The 20,700-nt window shown below is 34.7% G+C and overlaps 1 protein-coding gene and 1 long non-coding RNA gene across 3 annotated transcripts; one reads left to right on the top strand and one right to left on the bottom strand.

Moving 5' to 3' along the window:
- Nucleotides 1-9,013: 9,013 nt before the first annotated feature.
- Nucleotides 9,014-9,532, bottom strand: LOC149988581 (uncharacterized). The gene is made up of 2 exons (XR_016504243.1): nt 9,401-9,532; nt 9,014-9,249 (listed from the first exon to the last, which is right to left on the bottom strand). It is a non-coding gene; the product is annotated as an uncharacterized LOC149988581 (long non-coding RNA).
- A 1,265-nt stretch (nt 9,533-10,797) lies between these two features.
- Nucleotides 10,798-17,782, top strand: LOC112284301 (uncharacterized). 2 transcript variants are annotated; one of them, XM_024523997.3, is made up of 16 exons: nt 10,798-11,006; nt 11,196-11,947; nt 12,730-12,867; nt 13,105-13,182; nt 13,315-13,440; nt 13,542-13,608; nt 13,847-13,908; nt 14,181-14,320; nt 14,490-14,616; nt 14,747-14,861; nt 14,989-15,077; nt 15,343-15,426; nt 15,707-16,045; nt 16,234-16,914; nt 17,272-17,331; nt 17,550-17,782. In XM_024523997.3, exons 2-16 carry the CDS (start codon nt 11,306-11,308, stop codon nt 17,652-17,654), a joined length of 2,853 nt encoding a protein of 950 aa, XP_024379765.1. In that variant the 5' UTR covers nt 10,798-11,006; nt 11,196-11,305; the 3' UTR covers nt 17,655-17,782. The 2 variants fall into 2 exon arrangements, with proteins under 2 accessions (XP_024379765.1, XP_024379764.1); XM_024523996.2 differs by lacking the exon at nt 10,798-11,006 and having other exon boundaries at nt 11,053-11,947.
- The last annotated feature ends 2,918 nt before the right edge of the window (nt 17,783-20,700 follow it).

Below are 20,700 nucleotides of genomic sequence, written 5' to 3'. Positions count from 1 at the left end.
AACAATAAATTATTTCAAAGAATTTACTTTTGACATTTTCAATAATAAATCTTTGATGTTATCTTTCAATCCATATCAAAATTGATTGATAAGGACTTTATCATTTATTCTATGTTGCAGACAAGGTTTTGGAATTTAATAACATATATAGTAGATGACTGTGATCCTTGTTGTAATAAATAGAAGTGTGAGTATGAATCCAACTTAAGAGAATTCACCAAAGTATTGAAAAGGATGAAATCTTAAATAGAACTTGACTTGTTACAAAAATCTTTAAAATTTTGATCTTATTCCATCAAACTTCTTGAGCATACAAATCCTTGCCTTCCTCACCCTTATATAAATAAGACTTTTTAGATTTGATTGTGATATGGATCTACTTGCTTCTTTTAACTACATAACTTCTTTGCATAGATTTTGGACTTTTTTTATAAGCATAGAAATAGTGCTTCCATGGTTGGTATTGATAATGTGTTAAATTTCCATCTTAAGAATATTGACAAATTCATAAAGATCTATTATAATTACAAATCTATTCTTATTTTTGTCAAATATAATATCTATGATTTTTTTTCTATTTCAAATAACTTAATAAATCTACAAATAAAATAAATGAAGGTAATCTGCAATCTCTAATATCAAATAAAAATTCCTATAAAGATGGGTGATCTATTCACTTTAAGAAAAAAATAAAGGTTTATAAAATAGAGAATGTTGATTTAAAAATAGATAGTCCACAAGCTTCAAAATACAACAATAGAAGTGAGATAATCCATTCACTTTTAAAAATTAGATATGAATAATGAATTAGGACTCTTGTCAATTTATCAAGGATAAGAGCTCAAAGAAGATATGTAAAGAAAAAAGAAATGAAGCAAAGAGAGATGATCAAATAGAAATAAGAAAGTAAACATATTTAATAAGAAATTGGAATAGTTGTTGCCAAAGATTAAGAAGCTAGTGACTCTTGAAACTAAATTGGAAGCAAAAAAAGAATTGATAAGAGTGAAGAAAGCTTTATGCTTGTCTCTATATATATTATCTACTAAGAGCTATGTAGTGACATTCTATAGAACCTCCAATACTTGTCAAATTTACAAGACATGTGTCTAACTTATAAAATAAGTTTCTTATATGTGTGCCATGTAATTAGCTTGTTTTACAAGCTATTAACACATGCAATAGGTAGCTAACTTATTGGCTAAGTTTTTAACCTACTAATTATCTATAGACATGTATAAAGATGAAAATGCATCTATGAAACTTCTATAAGATGTTATCAAATTAATCTAATAATAATCTAAATAATATAAATAAATAGGAATATATTATTATTAGAATAAATATATCCATAATATTTATTCTATTTTAAAAGATATTTATATATTTTAGAAGGTAAAGCATGATTACATGCTCTCTAAGTCATAAGATATTTTGGATATAAGACCTTGTAATTAATATTAAAAAAAAGAAGTAGTAGCTTCAAATATAAAAGGCAATCAAAGACTTTTACAATCATGTGATATTTTTTTAAAATCGAAAAATATTTTTTATCAATCTTAAAAACTTTTACAACCACTACTTATACTAAAACAATCATAGTCTTTTGTTTCTATAGATTTTATTATAGATCTTCAAAATTCAAGTTTATATGCTTCTATATTTATGATAGTAAATTATTTCATCAAATTTTCACATTTTGTATCACATAAAATTTTATCATATGTACAAAAACTATATTTTTCCTTGACAATATTCATTCCTATCATAGACTATCAAAGGATATTATATCTATTAAAAGAATCCAATTTGTATGAAGATTTTAAAGAATCTTTTTTAAGATATTAAAAGTATATATAAATTTATTATTTTTTATTTTAAAATTAATAGATAGATAAAATGGATGAATGAAGTTTTCAAATAGTATTTAGAATGTACCGCCAACTAACATTAAGATGATTGGACAATTCTTTTGCCATTGGCAAAGTTTTTTTTAAAATATTATATTATATTCTTCTATTAAATAAACATATTTTTTATTAATTATGGTTAACATCCATAACTTAATACTTTTGAATTTTTAAAAATTGATAACCATATTACAAAAGATTTGATAAATTTTTTATCAGAGCTATATGCAACAATAAAGATAGAATTAAAAGTAATTCAAGAATGATAAAAGATTAATACAAGTACCTACTATAAAGAAAAACCTTAATTCTACATTAACAATAAGATATGATTACTTTTTCATAATATGAAGAATAATTGCCCTTGTGATAAATTAGATAATGGTAAACTTAGATCGTTTCTTATTTGTAAATAAAAAAATCTAGTAACTTATCAATTATACATGTTAGAATCTATAAATATCCATTATGTATACTATGTATCTTTTTTTTGATCATATAAGATTGAATATCTTGGAAAGAAGACAAATGTCACATCTTCTTATAGAAGTAGATAATATTTAAGAGCTTGAAGTTGAAGAAGTCTTAGATTTTAAGTGGTCCTAATTTAGGTTAGAATATCTTGTTAATTGACTCAAATATGATATTAATGAATACACATGTAAGCCATCTAATAATCTTGCAATAAAAAAATAAAAAATAAAAACTGTTTATCTATAACATCCATCAAAATTAAGATCAAGAGTCAAATAATTCTTTTTTATACAAGAAATAAGGCTCAATGAAACTTGCATTCCATCTTCTATCCTTATTTATTATTTTTTCTGTATTTATAATATTAAAAAGATAAAAAATTAATAACCAAAAAAATTAAATCAAAGTTATTGTTTGTTAAATTATTGGATAAGGCATTGCAATTATCACAATCTTTAAGACAACATAATAAAGATGAAGACCTTTAAGCATAGTATATTCTTTCTCAAATAGATGGAAAGATATAATGTGTTTTCTATCACAACCTTGGAAGAGACTTCCAATATTTGGTGATATTATTAGAGATAGGAAGTGTGCTTGATAGTATTCCAAATATTTTTTTGAAGGAAGTTATGAAAACCTTGACAATGACTAAATATTAAGATGATCTTTTGGCCCTAATATGGATCAATATTGATATTTGTGAGGATCTATCTACTATCTTTAAATATATATATCAAAAAAAATAGAATATGTGATAAATATAGTTTATTACATCTTAGATTTTTTCAATATGTAATTGCTGTTCTTTGTGGAATTCATTCCTAAAAGGAAGGATAATATTATAGGCATTCATATTTATTCTAATAATTACCTAAAAAATATGAGAAGATAGAAGTATGTAAAAATAAAAGAAATTTATAATATCTTATAGAGATGCTTCTTAAAAGCTCCATAGATGCAATTTTATTTTTATATGTATCTATAGGTGACTGTTAGGTTGAAAACTTAGCCAATAAGTTGATCATGTGTTGCACATATTGGTGACTTGTAGTATAAATTAGGCATATAATACATATATAAAAAAAAATCATATAAGTTAGACACATGTTAGAGATCATATAAAACATTGCTATTTAGTTCTTAATTAGATAATTTATATAAAAGCAAAAATGAGAACTTCTTTATTCTTGTTAATTCTTTTTTTTACTTCTAATATAGTTTTAAGAGTCTCTAATTTTTCTAATCTTTGGCAATAGTCATTCCAATGTCTTTTTGAATATACATACTTTCTTATTTCTATTTTGTCATCTCTCTTTGATACATATCTCATTTATTTATATATCTCCTTCAAGTTCTTATCCTTGAAAACTTATTATTTAAAAGATATTAGAAAGGTTGTATTTTGTGCCAAAAATATTTTAATTAATATAAACTATATCTTACTTGTTGATGACAATCCAAAGAAGAATGTTTTGAATATTGAATTTTAAGCTTTTCACTTCCAAATTGATTAGGAAAATATAATAAGTTATAGAGTGATTTTCTCTAGTTATAGATTCAACAACTTTATTTTTCAAACCAAGCAATGTTAGGATATATAAAGGCCAATTTATTACCAAAAAAATCAATGTTATTTAAATAAGAAATAATAATTAATCTAGCACATCATGAGAAGGCATTAAGTTTTAGGTTTGTTTAATTCTTTTGTGATTTCTTCTTTACAAACATTTATAGAGCCTAAAAAAAGGCTTATGTATTATAAAAAATTAATCATTAAATATCTTCTATCTTTTAATATATGATTGGCTTTATTATTTATTATCTAATTTATTTATTGCCTTGATTTGTTGAATTATTTAGATTTTTTTATTTGAATCTTTTTTATAAATATTGGCAAGCCTAAATATCATACAATAGTTTTGTAGATGTAATTACCAAAGAAGACTTCATTGGAGGATCTTCCCATTAAAAAACCTTATAACTACAATCATTAGAAGAGATTTCAAATAAAGATCTTTTAATATAAAATAATTATAGCTATACTTACATATAGATCCTAGTCAAAAGATCCCTCAAGAAATATTTTTTTAGACATAGTTTAGAAAATATAATACCTTCTTAAATGATATTCGTAGACCAAGGCTTCAAAAGCATTTCTTTAAAACTAATTATTTTTAGTACATAAAAAGATCAACTTATTGCTAAAAAATTAGTGGCATATAAATAAGAAAAAAAAAATTATCTGAGACATTGTAAAAGGCTTTAAATTTTAGATTTTTTAAGATTTTAATTTTTAATTCTTTCTTTTAAATATTAAAAAAGAGATTCTAATAATAACTTTATAAAGTAAAAGTATTTTATTCTTTTATTCTTTTGATTGGCTACAACTTTATTTTTTGATTTAAAAGATAAACACTATAATTGCTCTTTGTCTAAAAACAAATTTCAATGTTTTTTTTTTGCATCCTACAAACAAACAAATATATATATATATATATATATATATATAGATATAGTCAATTCAAAAAAATGATTGTCTTATTATTTAATAGTACATTCTGTTTTGAGCAATATGATAAGTATTCACTCCCTTTTTTTATAGTAGCTAAACCATCAAATTTTGACTAAGTCATAAATAATTATATTGCTACTTGCTTCAATACTTGTATGAAAGAATATGGTCTTTTATGGTTTCATGTAACTTCAAGAAAGTTATTTAGATTATCTTTTTAAAAAAATTAAAAAAAACAACCATCATTTATAACTGAATAAAATAAATATTGTCATCTACAAAGTTATCATTTTTTCTTCAAAAATCATAATGTCTTCTTCTATCAATGATATGCAAGATAATATTATAAATCCTATCAAATTCTTATGGTAGATGACTTTAGATATTGAAACTTCTTTAATAGAGATTTTTTATGTTGTTTTCTACCTTTATACCTTGGTAGACTTGTATAACCGAACCAATAAAATGTTATTCTGGAAATTTGTATATCTTTACTATTTTTTACTATGTCTTCAACATTACAACTCCATGAGATCTTTTTTTGAAGAAAACAAAATGGATTGTAAGTTTACATGTAGGTTTTTTAACCTTAGGCATATTAAGCAAGTTATCATCAAGCTTAAGTACTTAGTAGGACTCTTATATTAAATAAGATTACACATTTTAGCAAATAGATGTAAATATTCTAATTAGTTGTAGTGAATATTTATTCTACAACTTACATAAATAAAAATATTTAGCTTATTTTTGAAATTGGATATATGACATTTATTTTTTAAAATAATTTTATCATGTTTTATTATTTGGCCATAACTAAATATACTATTAATCTAAAAAATTGTCAAAAGAGGCTTATTGTGAAAGTTTGTTTTTAATTTGCAAACTCTTATATAAAAGCCCTCTTAAAAGAGTACCTTCTGTTGGAGGATCCTTTGTCTAAAGGCTTAATAAGCCATCTTAAAAGGTACTTCTATTATAGGATCCTTCATAAAAAAAAATATTATTCTATTGCAAGATCAAAAATCCTGTTTTCTTGCTCTCAAAAACCTAAAGAGACTCCCCTTTGAAATTTTTTTAAAACTCTAAAATTAAATCATTTTCTAAAATTTATTTATATATGGCATAAATGCTTAGGTTTATACATTGATAAATCAAAGAAAATAAAAAGCCTAATAAATTGTGTTACAAAATAGACTTACTTGCTTCTATTCAGATTCTAAACAATAATGTCTTGTTATTTGTATTATTTCTAGTATTTTAACCGTAGGTAAAATTTTACTTCTGATCTTTTGGAACTAACTTAACCTAATTGAAAAATATATACATATTATGTCTTCCATTACAGCATTTTTATTGAAACTCTTTTACTAAAGCTCCTTAGCTTGTTTTCACATTCGATTTATACCCAATTCTAGTCAACATCTTGGTTGACTCCAAAAGTTTGACACCAGAGGGCTTTCAAGTTGCAATTTTAGGAAAGCCTCATGTATGCATATGATGTTATTTTAGTATCTGTGCATTGATAAAATGCACGTTAGAATTTGTTCGATCCAGTCCAACTGAATACCGTCTAGCGGTGTGGGGTTTTTTTCAGTAGATTGCAATGGAGACTCGAAGATATTGATAATGCCGCCCAATTTTCATTGCTCAAGATCAAGTACCGCTCCAGATATTTTTCTTCCTGTCACCTATTCTGGGACAGGGCCAGAGCCGGAACCTTGCACTGAATTGTGGTGTCACGATTGTTTGGAGTAATTATTCTACAAATAATTATTTTGAACAAATGACGCCGATCACATTAGATGCCAACGGTGTTAATGAGCAGAGTAGAGTAGGGTGGTCGACATCATTAATGAATGGGAAGCAGAGTTCACTGCTCCTTTTTGTTTGTTTCCAGCAGTAACACTGGGAGCCGCCGATGGAGGTGCTGGTATCTTGGAACTTCAAAGGACAGGTTGGAACTAGAGTTTTCGTATCATAACCTCCAACAAACAAGTATTCGATGTTTGCACAGGCCAGAAAAAATTACAGTCGCTAATTTCAGGATTTTATGTGTTGGTCCTGCACTTTGTGGGGGGGCTCACCTGAACAACCAAGTACTACCGTTATCGATTGTTAGAAATCAAAGACTCAGCGATGGCAGCTCAAGAATCTGTTGGATTTTTGTGCTCATTTTGGAATTGCAAACGAAAAGTGTCTAATCACAAGCCTAAGTTCAAAAGTCTGTTGACTTCTACTCAATGTAATTGCTTTCGAGCTTCTTGTCTTGTGTACCTAGTTTCCCTCGGTTATGAATCTAATGAGTTTAAATTTCGTACAATCTTGTTTTAGTTTACAAGACAATTCTTTTTATACAATTCAAGCACTGGTTACAATTCGCGGAATAAATCAATCTGGGTGCTTGAATCACACTGGATACAGTCCAATTCAGTTGTCTATTCTACAAATCTAGTAATTGTTTTGTTAAATCGTCCCATGTGGGTCTAAACGCATGTCGGGAACGTACAAGCACAGAGGTCATGGAGGTCTATTCAAAATAACGACGCAATGGACATTGAAGTGCAAAAATTGCTGCTCTCTTTCCTTTCTGAAGTCGGCAACCATATCCCAACGGGATTGATGAACTGCTACTCGCTCAATCTTGATTCATAAATACTCGCCGAAGGTGCACATTGCAGAGGTTATTAATGTGTACTAAACTAGATGCTGTCAAGGTGATTTTCATTAATGAGTTGCACCCACTTCAGCCGCACTGTCATTCCAGCTCCATTACTCCAGTCTTCCCTGCCATGCGACTGGACTTTATCAGCAGTGACCAGCAGATGTGTTCAAAAGCATTTTGTGGCTCTTGTCTAATTCAGATGTTTCCAGATGCTTGACGAAAGAAGCGGGTGGGTGTGCATTAGCGAGTGGACATTTCCTAATTCTGAGTTACTATCAACAACATCTAGTGTCCAAAGTGCATGACTCAGCAAAAATTAATTTCTGGAATTGGCGTTTCATCCTAACAAGCACTATCGATTCATTGAAATAAACTAAATTTGTTACAATCTTTTTAGAGAATTATTAGGTGTCTTGTTTAAACCCAACTACACAAATGTTGTCATGTCTAAGATTTTGGGATAGCATTATTCCATTTCTTGACTTGTACACTTGTTGATGTTATTTATCATTTATCATGAGTAGTAATTGCATGATCTCCTTTATTTTCTTTTTCAAGATTGGAAATAGCAAAATAAAAATTGTATCTATGTTAGCATTGTTTGTTATAAATTAAAAATCATATGTAAATCCCATTATTTTGATGATGATGATGATGATGATATATATATATATATATATATATATATATATAATAAAGTTTTATATTTTTTTGGTGCATTGAGATAGTTCATCAAAGTACAGAAAAAAACCATACTTTTTATTATATTTTAAATAAAAATTGGTGAAGTTTTTAATCAAAATTAATGAAAAAATTTATAGGATCAATTTTTATAAAAAATTTTATAAAAATGTTGAGGGAAGTTATGCCTCTTCTAATCTTAAGATGCAATTTTTGTTAATTTTTTATGCAACAAAAATCTCTAAGAGTAGTGTACAAAAAATTAGGGCAAGTTTCAACTTGCTATGAAATTGTTTAATATTCTGAAGCTTTAAAAATAACATGTAGAAAATTGTATGTAATGAATATTTTTAACAATCCCTGTTAAGTTATGCATTAATCAATGTGCACTCATTGTCTTATCAACTATTTTTGTAATAGTTTGCATCAAATATATTTTAATATGACAAATGCCATTAAAAATCCGCTGAATGCACCTTAAATTGGTGCATGCAGAACTAAAAAATAGCTGTTTTTTTTTTTTCTTTCTTTCTTTCTTTTCATCAATGGTAGAAAAAAAAACATAAATAAAAACAATTCGGATTGCATGAGTTGAAATGCTTACAACATGTCATCCTCACACAACCTGAAAAATTATGTGAGTCTACGCAAGTCAATACCCTTGTTTTGTGAATCAGTTTGGTGTCTCAGAGAAATCCCTAACACCAAGAGTCTGTAGCGTAACCTAATCTTAAGACCTCTGCAAAAATAAACCAACTCAATCAAACGTAATTATTCATCAACATTTTATTGATTTTGATTCCTGATAATTAATTTTTTTGTCACCTGCAAGGTTAACCTGTAACATGGATAAGGTGACATGCTATCTGTATGAGGGAAACCGCAACTGGGTGTCTGTAAAGCTCAAGGTTTTAGGGTTATAAAGAACATAGGAACTCTGTCGCAAGAGGTTGCAAGCGTGCGGTGCCCTCAGATGATGCCATGAATGCTCTACAACATTTGACCTCCTGCACAGGAAATAGGAAGCTCACTATCTTAGAACCATTGCTTCCAAGTAGTCAGGGCAGAGAACAAGGAGAATTTGCATAGAATACCATCTACTACCCAATATTTTCGGTAGTGAACTGGTTGATTGCGTTTCAACGTTGGATGATTGACCTCATTGTTACCGAAATAGAAACCCTTCCGAAAATTAGCTTCCTTGTTTCAATCTGCAGGGAGTGGAGATAGCTCTGATTCAGAATCGGCTTCCGTTTTGAAGCTCTGACACCCATTCATGTCTATTCAAGGTGTTCAGACTAAACACCACATTGGTAGTGTCACGGATTGTGAGCGGCATGAGAAGCCAGGTTGAGGATCTTGTGAATGATTAAAGGGAGAAAAGAAGCCATGGAAGTGGGTAATGTGAAAATGAAGCTGCCAGGAATGGATCCCCTTCGGATGTGGAAGAATCCAGGTCCGTGAAGGAACAGAAAGATAGACATCATGGAACACTGGGAATTGTTGCGTGCAACTAAAATTGGTTCTTCGTTCTTGTGGGGTCAAACTTCGAAGACTGGTCGAGCCTCTGTCCGTCAGTCATGTGTTCTCAACTCTTCATTCTGTGTTGGAATCTGGGAACGCATAATGTATTGGAGAATGTCGATCTTTGGAGTTCTGCGCAATGGATTTCGTGTGCCATTTCGCCGACAACGCATTGGAACCTGTGTTGGATGATTGACTTGGGAATGTGGATTGTGATCTCTGAAGAAGACAGACACTACCATGTGCTCAGGTCGGCATCACTGTCAGCCCCTGCTCTGTGCAGGTGATTGTGATCCAAAGCCGTGCAATGCACTCCACAGATGGATTCAAATGTTTCAGCGACGCAACCTCGTCACAGAGCTTTCACATCTGAGCCTGTGGGTGTAATCCATTGGCTGAACTTGAAGCCTGGTTCGGATTCTGGCGACCCTCTACAAATTTGAAACCAGATCACAAAGCTCATCAGTACGACATTCAGGACTCGATCGCAGGTTTCTCCGTGCAATCACTTCCGTTCACCAACGAGAAACTCCTACCATGGACTCTAGAGTAGAAATCTGTTTGACAATTCTGTTAACGCTGGCCGAATTGCCATGGATTGTGATCAGTCCCTCACAGACCTGATTACGAACTTGACGCAGAGTACGTTACACATAGCCCTGCACAGATACTGGTTGAACAATACGCAGACATGCTTGAAGACAATTTGGCCGAAGTGTCAAGGTTAAGATAGCGGGAGTTGGTAAGTTAGTTATTTACGCCGTGCACATTCAGTACGAATGTATCACAATGCGTTGCTTACAGTCAAGTTTTTATAATGTTTCGAATTCCAGAGTTCAAATTGCAAGACGAAGCCCATGTAGACCGTTGCAGTATTCTGCCCAAGAGACCGTCAAATGGATAGCACTCATGTTGTGGCGAGTGTCAGAACCTTGACCTGGCCCCAAACCGAGAGGAATCATCATCATCAGCTCACTCTCCTGATTGACAAAGCAGGTGCTATCCGTTTTGTTGGACTACTTCAACTCTCTTCAAGAGTCGTGCCCGGTTCTTCCAATTGCAATTTCTTTAGTTTCTACATCCTTTCCATTGGACTTCGGCATGGCTACGGATGGTGCGGCAACCCCTGCGGACATTCACAACGGCGGCAAGGCGCATTCTGGGACGGGATAGCGAATTACTGGGTTTAGATTTCCACTAACCGACTCCGAGGGAGTCGGCAGAACTGCGTACCTTGAGGGTAGCTATCACACGCCCCCCGCCCTTGCCGCTGCTTTTTATACTCGTATACTTCTATTTTTGAATCTCCTCTTCTCTAGCATCTCGTCACGCCTCAGCAGATTCTCTTGACCAGCCAGGCGCGAGAATTATGTTTTTGGGAAGCTCAAACGATCGCTAAATCTTAATGTGGAACATGGCATGGCGTTAGGAGAAGCAAGACGTGCTGTTGCTGAGGTGGAGTTCAGGCAGGAAGGTTTGGAGAATGTGGGCGGGAGGAGGAGTGGCGGGGGTTTAGGGAATGGTGGGCGAATTGCTGGGATGACTAGTGCAGAGATGGTGAAGGAGGCGAACGGCCTTGCAAAGAGAGTAGTGTCTTCGTTTGAGAGCCGATATGGTGGTAGGAAAGTGAGTACAAGGATTGTGAGAGCGCGGCAGAATTCCCGAGCTGAGGACAGAAAGCGTGATGGTTTCCCACGAGGTTTTTCTACAGTAAGTTCCAACTCCAGGTTGTGTAGAATGGTGAGCGGCGATGGCCTTGGGGGAGATGGTGATAGAGAGGACTCGAGCAGGAGCATCATATTGAGTTTTGATGTTGAGCAAATGGGCTTGGGCATTGTGGACGAATCACCTGTATATGGCGATAGATCAGGTTTGACGCCAGAAAATGGAAGCTTTCATTTAAATCCGAAAAATGACGTTGTGAGGAGCGATAGTAGCGATGGAGGGGAAGTGCGACTGGATGCCAGGTTGAGTGGCGCAACTTCCAAAAAAGATGGCCGTAGGAGGCGCATTTTTTCGAAGAGGAGAAAATCCGCGGCAGAAAAAGTGACTCCTGATGATGGACTTCCGATCAGAAACCATCTGCGTGCCGACTTCGATTCTGAGGCAGAGAGAGCTCATGGCACTGAGTGTGATGTGTTCACTGCTTCACGTCTGCTTGCTAAGCCACAGGCGACTAGGGTACGTGTACTTTTTTCCGAAGCTCAAAAATTACATTTCTATCTTTGTTGTGATTGTAACCGAATGATCATCAAAGGGGTAGCGTTATTGCTTAGTGATTCTGAGCGGAACTATCCAGGCTTTCAAGCATGTATCATTTCGCACGCTGAGTTCACGAACGCGTCTCTTCTTCTTCTTCTTCTCCTATTTTTTTAACGTATTAAAACCTTAACATGTCAAATCCGATCGTTACATGGTAGCTTTGTAGGTGTGTACGTCTCGGTAATTACACGATTCGTGAAAGTAAGTCCCATGCAAGAATGACGACCTTGTTTCCACCTCCCAGATAATCATGAAACTGTACATATCGGACATTAGAGAGGAAGTTACATGAATTTCTCGCTTGTTTGTTATATCGGAGTGATATTGTTGTTAAAGCCTCGTTCATCTGGTGTCTAGTGTAGACATCGTTTGCGGAGTCTTATTATGACGTAAGAATCATTGCTTTGCATGCTTTCTTTGTCGCTTTTAGCGAGCTAAGGTGCTGAAGAGATTCGCATTCATTATTGTAGAAAATAAGGGGAGGCTCACTGGCAAGAATATACATAAGAGTTTGGAGTGATTTGAGGTCACTTGGTTTCTGATACTTTCAGCCTTTCCGCTTCCTCTGCCTTGTAAATATCAATTGTTTAGCTTCTTATATGGTTTGTTTTCGTAAGCCTGATCTGCCGAAGATTTGGATTTGGTTGGATTGAGCTCTGAATTATGCTCTAAATATTCTAATTCTAATGGCTATACTTTAGGATGAGTATGTGAGCAATTACAGCACGCCGCTAGACGCAAGAGCTCAAATGAACAATTCTGGAGTCGATGACGTTTACGACGCACAAGGTTGGAACAATTTGAACACACGAGGGAAGAAACCCGAACCCCGATATTTCGTAAGCTTCTGCCTCAAGCTCTACAAGCATTTTCCTACAGCTGGTTGAGATTCTCTTGTATCAAAGTTTCTTCTGACCGTTGAACTTCTTTAGCTGGTGTAATGGCTACTAAGTGTTGGGCAATTCTATGTTTGTGCTGGATTCCCTCTACTATTTAAACATTTTGTGTAATATATGCATCTGAAGGATTGGTCCTAAGACTTCTGCATTTTAATGCGAGGACCATGGCTATTTCAGCATGCAGCAGCTGTTGTGGGACGCAGGATGGTGGTGGTCGGCGGCCAAACTGGTTCAGGGCCTAGCAACGATGTCCAGGTATTTGTATTGTAAATTGGTTTAGATTTTCATGAATATGGGAGGATTTCAGTTATCATTATTATTACTTCATTGATTCGATTGTTGCTAAGTCTCTGTTACCATATCTAAGCTTTTTTGTTGTCTTTGTAGGTCTTACACTTCAGCAAAATGATGTGGTCCGAACTGGGTAGAGATACACCAGTTGCAAAGGGACGCGCTACCACTTTGAAATCTGCAACGCCAGGCCGGATGCCGCTATGCAGGGGTCATAGCCTGGTAAGCTCTTCACCTTTCTCACCATCCCTGTTGGGATCTATGCTAGGCAGATGTGAGGGTCTAAGTGTGTACTAAATTTGATCCTAAAACTGAGGCTGCAGATTTCATGGGGAAAGACCGTTCTTTTAATTGGCGGGGAAATGAATCCGGCTAGCGACAAAGTTGAAGGTGTTGCATTTGAACTTGTGTCTTTATGTTTATCTTCATTTTATAAATAATCAATTCCTCTTGAATGCTGTTTGTCTTATTTTAACACATATATCAGCTATATCTGGTCTTGTATTTCCAAAGATTTCTGCACATGTTGCAGCGTGTGGTGTACGACTCTGATTAGCTCTGCAAAGTCTGTTCCAAGTTATGCATGCACTTTGACAGTTTTATAACTATATCGAGTTCTTGCCTGCAGTCTGGTCTTTCGATCTGGAGACAGAGTGTTGGTCAAAAATCGCTGCTAAAGGAGAAATTCCGGTAAGTGCCCTCGTTTTTTTTTTTTTTTTTTTTTTTTTTTTTTTCCCCTTACAATGTTTTCTCGTAATGCCTACTAAGCAATTAGAAATTTCTCTTGTGGGAAGTTACAGGTGTTGCTTAAACTATAGTGTTGCAAGTCTCAATTAAATTAGAGGGTCGTATATGCGTTATTAGGGATATCCCCATCTTTCTAACTGAGTGCATTTTTTGTTCTTGGATCAAGTTCACTTAGATTTTCCTTTGATCCATGTCGAGATGCACAATGTTTGCAGACAGCGAGGAGTGGTCAAAGTGTAACTAGAGCAGGGAGCATACTCATCATGTTTGGAGGGGAAACACCAAAAGGGCAGAAGCTAAATGACCTTCACATTCTGGACTTGAAGTCTCTCATGTGGCTGCCTCTGAACACTGTGTAAGTTTAGTAGCTGTTTATGCTGGGAAGCTCTTTAATTGGAACGCTTGATCGGTTGTCGTCAGTTCTCTTACTAAAAATCATAGAGCCTTCAAAGCTAGTTTAATGATTACTTACGAAGAAAAATGTTTCCCAGTAGATGCTGAGATTTCCATGGATCATGGTGCAGGAGTACCGGCCCTTCACCACGCTCAAAGCATTGTGCTACAATGTATGATGACCGCTTTCTGCTGATATTTGGTGGATCTTCTAAATCCAAGTATCTCGATGATGTATGTGCTCTGGATTTTGAAACGGTATGTGGTTCTTTGGCCAGTAAAAACCAATTGTTTATGTTGTCTATTTAAGGATAGTGATATTTTCTTAATGTCATGTAAAAAATAGAAAATAAGTCAGCCACTTACAACGTGTTCAAACATTGCGCAGGTGGAGTGGTCTAAAATGAAAACAAAGGGCATTGATCCTTCCCCTAGGTCTGGCCATGCTAGTATTTTGGTCGGTGATAAGTGGTACATTGCCGGTGGAGAGACTCGTGGACATGGTGAGTTATGGGGGTTATGGTTTTGACATTTTTCACTCATTATTTTAGAGCACTTCTCTCAATTATTTTGTCACAAAAGAATATAATGGATGTTATCATCAAATAGTTCAGCATGAATGTGTTGCAGGCTCATTGGAAACACTGATGCTTGATGTTTCCAACTTAACTTGGTCTGCGGTTGCTGGAACTACTGCAAATACAACTGTTGCCAATCAGGTAATCTGGTATTCGATGTTATGAAAGAGGCCATCAATCGTCTTCTATTTGCTGCATACCATCAGCTTTGCGTCTATCTACATCGCATCTGCAGCATCAAGTACTATGTCCTAGCATGCATGCTCCAGAATTTTTCTTCTTTCTGTCAGGGTCAGGAAAGTTGTAAGAACATTTGCTTATCAAATAAAGAATTCGTACATGGTTGAATCTGTCATGTTAGACGAAGATGGTCTGACTCTAGAATCTTACTTTTGATTTATGCCAGGGTCTGAGCTTGGTACTTGTTCAACGAAAGGAGAAGACAATGCTAGTAGCTTTTGGGGGAAAGGGATCTGAACTTTCTAACCAGGTCCTTGCTATTCTCTCTGCTAAGAACTTCATTTTTTCAATGAGACTGTCACTGGTAGCTTCAGTGCAATGTGTATGGATGGTCCTCATTCAAGGTGTGAAAAGTATTGTAAAAGTTTTGGGCTACGCTAGCTGACTGACCAGGTATACTCATGTGAGTGCAAACAGGTGGATCGAATCAGTATATATTCATTTCACTTCCAAAGAAGTCAGTTGGCTTGACACGCTGCAAATGGAGTTATGATCCAAATGTTGTCTCTTTTTTGTCTTCTTGTATGCAGGTACAAGTCTTGTCTGTAGTGCCCTTGGATCATGTGAAGACTTCTTCATACAGTGGTAACTCGGCCACAACACCAAGCATGGCTGGATCAGGTCTATCATGTGTAAACTTGGCAAAGACCCAGCTGGATACTCTTGAAGAAGAACAATATGGTTCACGCGCTTCACAAGGCAATTCTCCAGTGATAGAAAGTTTTAATTCTACTGATATTGTTCCACTGCGGAGGCGATACAGCACGAAATTGGATGGCACACGTCAACCACCAGGAGAGATTTTATCAAGAGTGCTGAGAGAAACCCCATCGCATGAGATTCCATCGCCTCTACAACACAAATGCAAGGTTAGAGAGATGCTCTTGGCAAAGTCATTTGCAATTCAGTATTTGAAACTGAAATCTGTGCGCTTATTTGTACCGCCTGGATTCAAGAATATGATTGTTACTGTTTTCAAGTCATCAAGTAACAAATCGATTTTTTATGTCGAAACAAATAATGGCTGGCAGTTACTTAAAATATTAGTTTTTATCAGGTCCCAAATATGCAATCAAAAGAGCTAGAGATGAGGGATAAGCTGGCTTCCATTGTCACACGGAACTCAAAAAGTGCTCGGTGGCACGGAAGTTCCTCTAGGAGGAAAGGATCCTTCGACTCAGGCATTCTTACATCGGTGAACGAAAGCGCTGCATACGTAGGCTCTTCAAGAAAGGGATCATGGTTGAATGCTGATCTGAGTATTCGATCGAAGTCGTATATAAGTGACAGAAGTGATTACAGCCTCTACACAGCGCCTCAAAGCCAGCGCTGGGAAGGGGAAGTAGAATGCAGTGACGGTCAGCTGCTTGCAGACCTCCAGGATGCTGTGACCATGGAAAGGCGCATCCATTTGATTAACAAGTACAGACAGAGTTTTGAGATGAAATTAGCAGCTGCTGTGCGCAGGGCTGAACAAGCAGAAGGGCAGGTCACAACTGCTCTTAGAGCTAAAGAGGAGATAGCGAATAGGTTGGCATCCGCATTAAAGATGCGGCAGCACGCAGAAGGACAGCTTGCTGCAGCATTGACAGCACAGGCGGAGCTCAAAGAGACCGTGGCTGCCGCTGAGAGAGCCCAAGAAGATTCCAACAACCTGTGCAGTGTGGTTCACTCGGAGAACTTGCGGTTGGAACATGACCTTGCCTTTCTTAAGGCTGTGCTTGAGGACACACAAAAGGTATGTGTAGAACATGATTGACTTAATATCGTTTATTGTTTCCCATGTTCCTGTCCTTTGTCTAGGTAACTGCGTACTAGTTGGTACATCCCTAATTGCAATAGATACTTTTTGTAAGTTAAGTGTTCACGAGGTCCCATTCGGACTGGACCATGTGTTGATAGAATCACTTCTATGATCTCCCCATCTTGAATCCAGACTCTTGTTTCAGACTCTTAAGTAGTCTTCATTGTTGTTGGACACATGAGCTTCGTTTATCTTGTGTGCTATTCTGAAATCGTAAGCGCACTCTGGTTTTGCAAGTGAATCCCTGGTCTTTCATTTTATTCAAAGCTTCAAAGTTCCGTTTGTCTGCAGGAATTGGACTCCACCAGGGAGGGGCTTGTCACTGAAAGATCAAAATCCTTCAAGCTCCAGGTGAAGCCTTCTTTCATTTATGTTATCTTTAATCAAACCATGCACTTCTTCTAAGGAGTCATATCTGTCGATCTGTCTCTCTTTGTTTGAGTACTAATATTATCACACTTGGTCATTAGTGCATTTTCTTGGACGTAGAGCAAGATTCAATGTATGTTCTGCTATTCATTGCTGCTTTTAATCTGATCTTGACCCCCTTTAATGTGTTTGAACTTCAGATGGAGATATTCGATCTAAAGAAGAAAACACTGCTCTCACTTTCTGAAGAAGATGCAACACCGAACTCAGCATCTCAACCTTTGCCTGCATCTGAAATCGCATGAGCTTGGACATTTGTAGACCCCATCACAGCGGCTCATGTACAGATCATAGTTCTAGATCAGTGAATATTATTCGCTTCTTTGTATCAAAGACCTCAACTTGTTTCCATCCACTCTTTACCATTTTCTCACACGCATGTGCATTACCACAAGTGGCGTAAGTATCTTTGGAAGACGATTGCTGACTGTATTCCAACTGTCACACAAGTGGCAAGTCAAACTGAAATGAAGGACATCATCCACCCATATTAAAGAATTTGCACGCATCTTCTATAAATTAGCCAATCAACTGAATAGACATTGAAAGCTACTATCAAGCAACTGGTTTGCAAAAGCGAGGAAATCATTTTGTGTAGTATGATATCATGTTTCAAGTGTAAAAGTGTGTGGTAGCAACAGCAATGAAAGCAAGATAAAGCCATTTAGACCTATCATCCATGTTAATTATCTAATTATAAAAACTGTCATTCATGTTAGTTATCATGATACATGACAATGATACATGTAAAAATTTAATGAGATGGATGGTTTTACATCTAAAAAAATAACAATTTTTCAAAGAATATTTATGCAAATCTTAATGATTGAGTATGAAGACAAAGAACAAAAAATTAAATTAAACTCAGATTAAATAAATAAATTAAGATTTATATTAGTAAGAACCAAATTACTTCAAAAGCAACTTTGAATAATATTGCAATGTCATATCATGATTGTGCATAATATATAAAAACTAGTTGAGAATTATAAAATATATTAATTTTTAATTTATATTTTTTATTAAATATAAATTTAAAAATATTAGGTATTATGAATAATTAATTATTTAAATTATAGATTAAAATAAAGGTAATGACAATGTAATTAGAATATAAAAAAATAGGTGTGAGAATCCTATTAATAAAAAGTATCATAGTTTATTAGAATAACTTAATTTATAGAAAAAAAAAATTGTAGAAAGAAGAATTATAGCTTGTAAAAAATAGAGATTTAAAAAAGAAAAAGAGATTGGACAATAAGGTTATAGGAAGAAGAATTGAAGCTTTATACATCAAGTGTGGCTTAGGACTTGTAGAGATGGATAGATGATAAGATGATTCGATGGTATCTAGGAGGTTTTAGAATTGAAATTCTATGATAGTATATATGATAGAAAAAAGAATATTCTTTAAAAATCTTCAATTTACTTATTGAGAATATTTAGAAGGTTGGCCCTACAATGCTCACATTAAAGGATTATGTTAAATGATAAGGATACTTATCACCTATGGGCAATGTCATATTACGTGCTATCTTGCTTGAGAACGCACCGGGAGTCTGGCTGTGGAAGATAAAACGATGTTTTGCAAGTATCCAAGTAGTCTAGTGGATTTCAACCATCTAAATACAAACTATTTTGGATTTCAATATAAAAGCTTAATCTGAATACAAAGTGCTTAGAAACACTATTTTAAATAATTTCAAGATATTATAAGCACAAATTTTTTTGTTATTTGTTAGTTTTATTTTATTTTATTTTTATTTTTATTTTTATTTTTAAATCCTAACCTTAGACAGCGAGCTTTGACAAGCTATAATTCTCAATTTGATTGTCCGATTGTTGTAAAACTTCTACCACTAGTGTCTTTGCAAGTCTTGTAAATGCTCAAGAAGTTTCAATCCAATCTAACTACCAGATTGCAAGAAAATGCCATAAATCTACACTAATGTCTCTTGACCGTTGCCTAGAAAGTTGATGACGAACCTTGACTTACAATTTGTCCTTCTCCAACCATTAATTCTTATTCAAACCTTGTGTACAGCTCCGCCTTTAAGTCCTCAACTTACCATGTTAAAATTCACCTTATTCAAGGTGATAGATATCCAGATATTACAGAAATCCTAAACAATCCCAATATGCCAACTTTTGATACCTCTTTACACTAATGATCAAATATCCTCTATCCGTACCATTAGATTAATACAAATTTTTGCATGCACTTGGCATACTCAACCATCTAGACATCTCTAAAATTTCAACTGCAAATGTTTCTCTAATTTCACAAAACAGTCAAGAATATTAGTCTTAACTTTATTGCAAAAAATCCAATTCACCAATATAAACACTGACTTTGAGTAACGATTGCAAAGTCCTCCCAAACCCTATGAAATCAAGTCCTACACCTTTAGAAGGAGCTTGAAGCTAGCTCTTCGACTCCAAAATCCTTATCTCCGAATGTCCTCTTCTTTTTCATCTCTTTTCTTTTAACTCCGTGAGGTCTCCTATTCTTCTACCCTGGACTCGGAATTGGAATAACAAATCGCGCTTCCATAGAATTCCTGCCTCTAAGAGGATTTTTCTACGAAAAGGACATTTTTCCAAAATGGCATAGAGAACGGAATAGCTTGAAGTGGAACCGAAGCCTTCATAATCGGGACCTCATTGGGTTGCCCAACCGAGTCAAGTCTCATACTGGGTAAGAGGCCTATAACAGGACCTAGATTGGATGTCCGCGTAATTGAGTCAAATTGGCCCTTTGCATTAGGCTCACCCAAATGTTGAATTGGTCCTTTCTCCTTTTGTCGACTCCTGGTAAGAACGGCTTGGGCACATTCCACCCGATTTACCAGAGTATCTTGAAGACCTCGATTTATCTCCTCAATTTTTCCTTAGCTTTGGATCTCCTAATTCCGATTATTGAAATTGAACGGAGTATTACATTGCTGATAAGTATGCCTCGACTGCTTGCAATTTCTACACACTGATGTGTAATCGTCACCAGCTTTAGGATTGGGACATTCACTAGCATAATGACCAATCTATTTGCAACGGAAATAAAGAAGTGGTCTTCTTGCAACTCCATCGAGCATATTGGGTGTCTCCACCAATATATACCTACTACACTTGTTTCATGTAGGGTTAGAAAATGATCCTTGTTGTTCCGTTGGTACAAAGGGTACTTGGTTTGATGACGGCGGTGGAACATATTGCTGATATCAGGTATGGTGGTATAGCTTGCAATGGGGTGATATTAGCTGGCCCCTGAATATTGGCATTGGAATTGGCCAC

This window comes from Physcomitrium patens, chromosome 7, assembly GCF_059467195.1.
Source record: "Physcomitrium patens ecotype Gransden chromosome 7, ASM5946719v1, whole genome shotgun sequence".
Taxonomy (NCBI): Eukaryota; Viridiplantae; Streptophyta; class Bryopsida; order Funariales; family Funariaceae; genus Physcomitrium; species Physcomitrium patens.
This window is presented reverse-complemented; position numbering and strand designations above follow the sequence as displayed.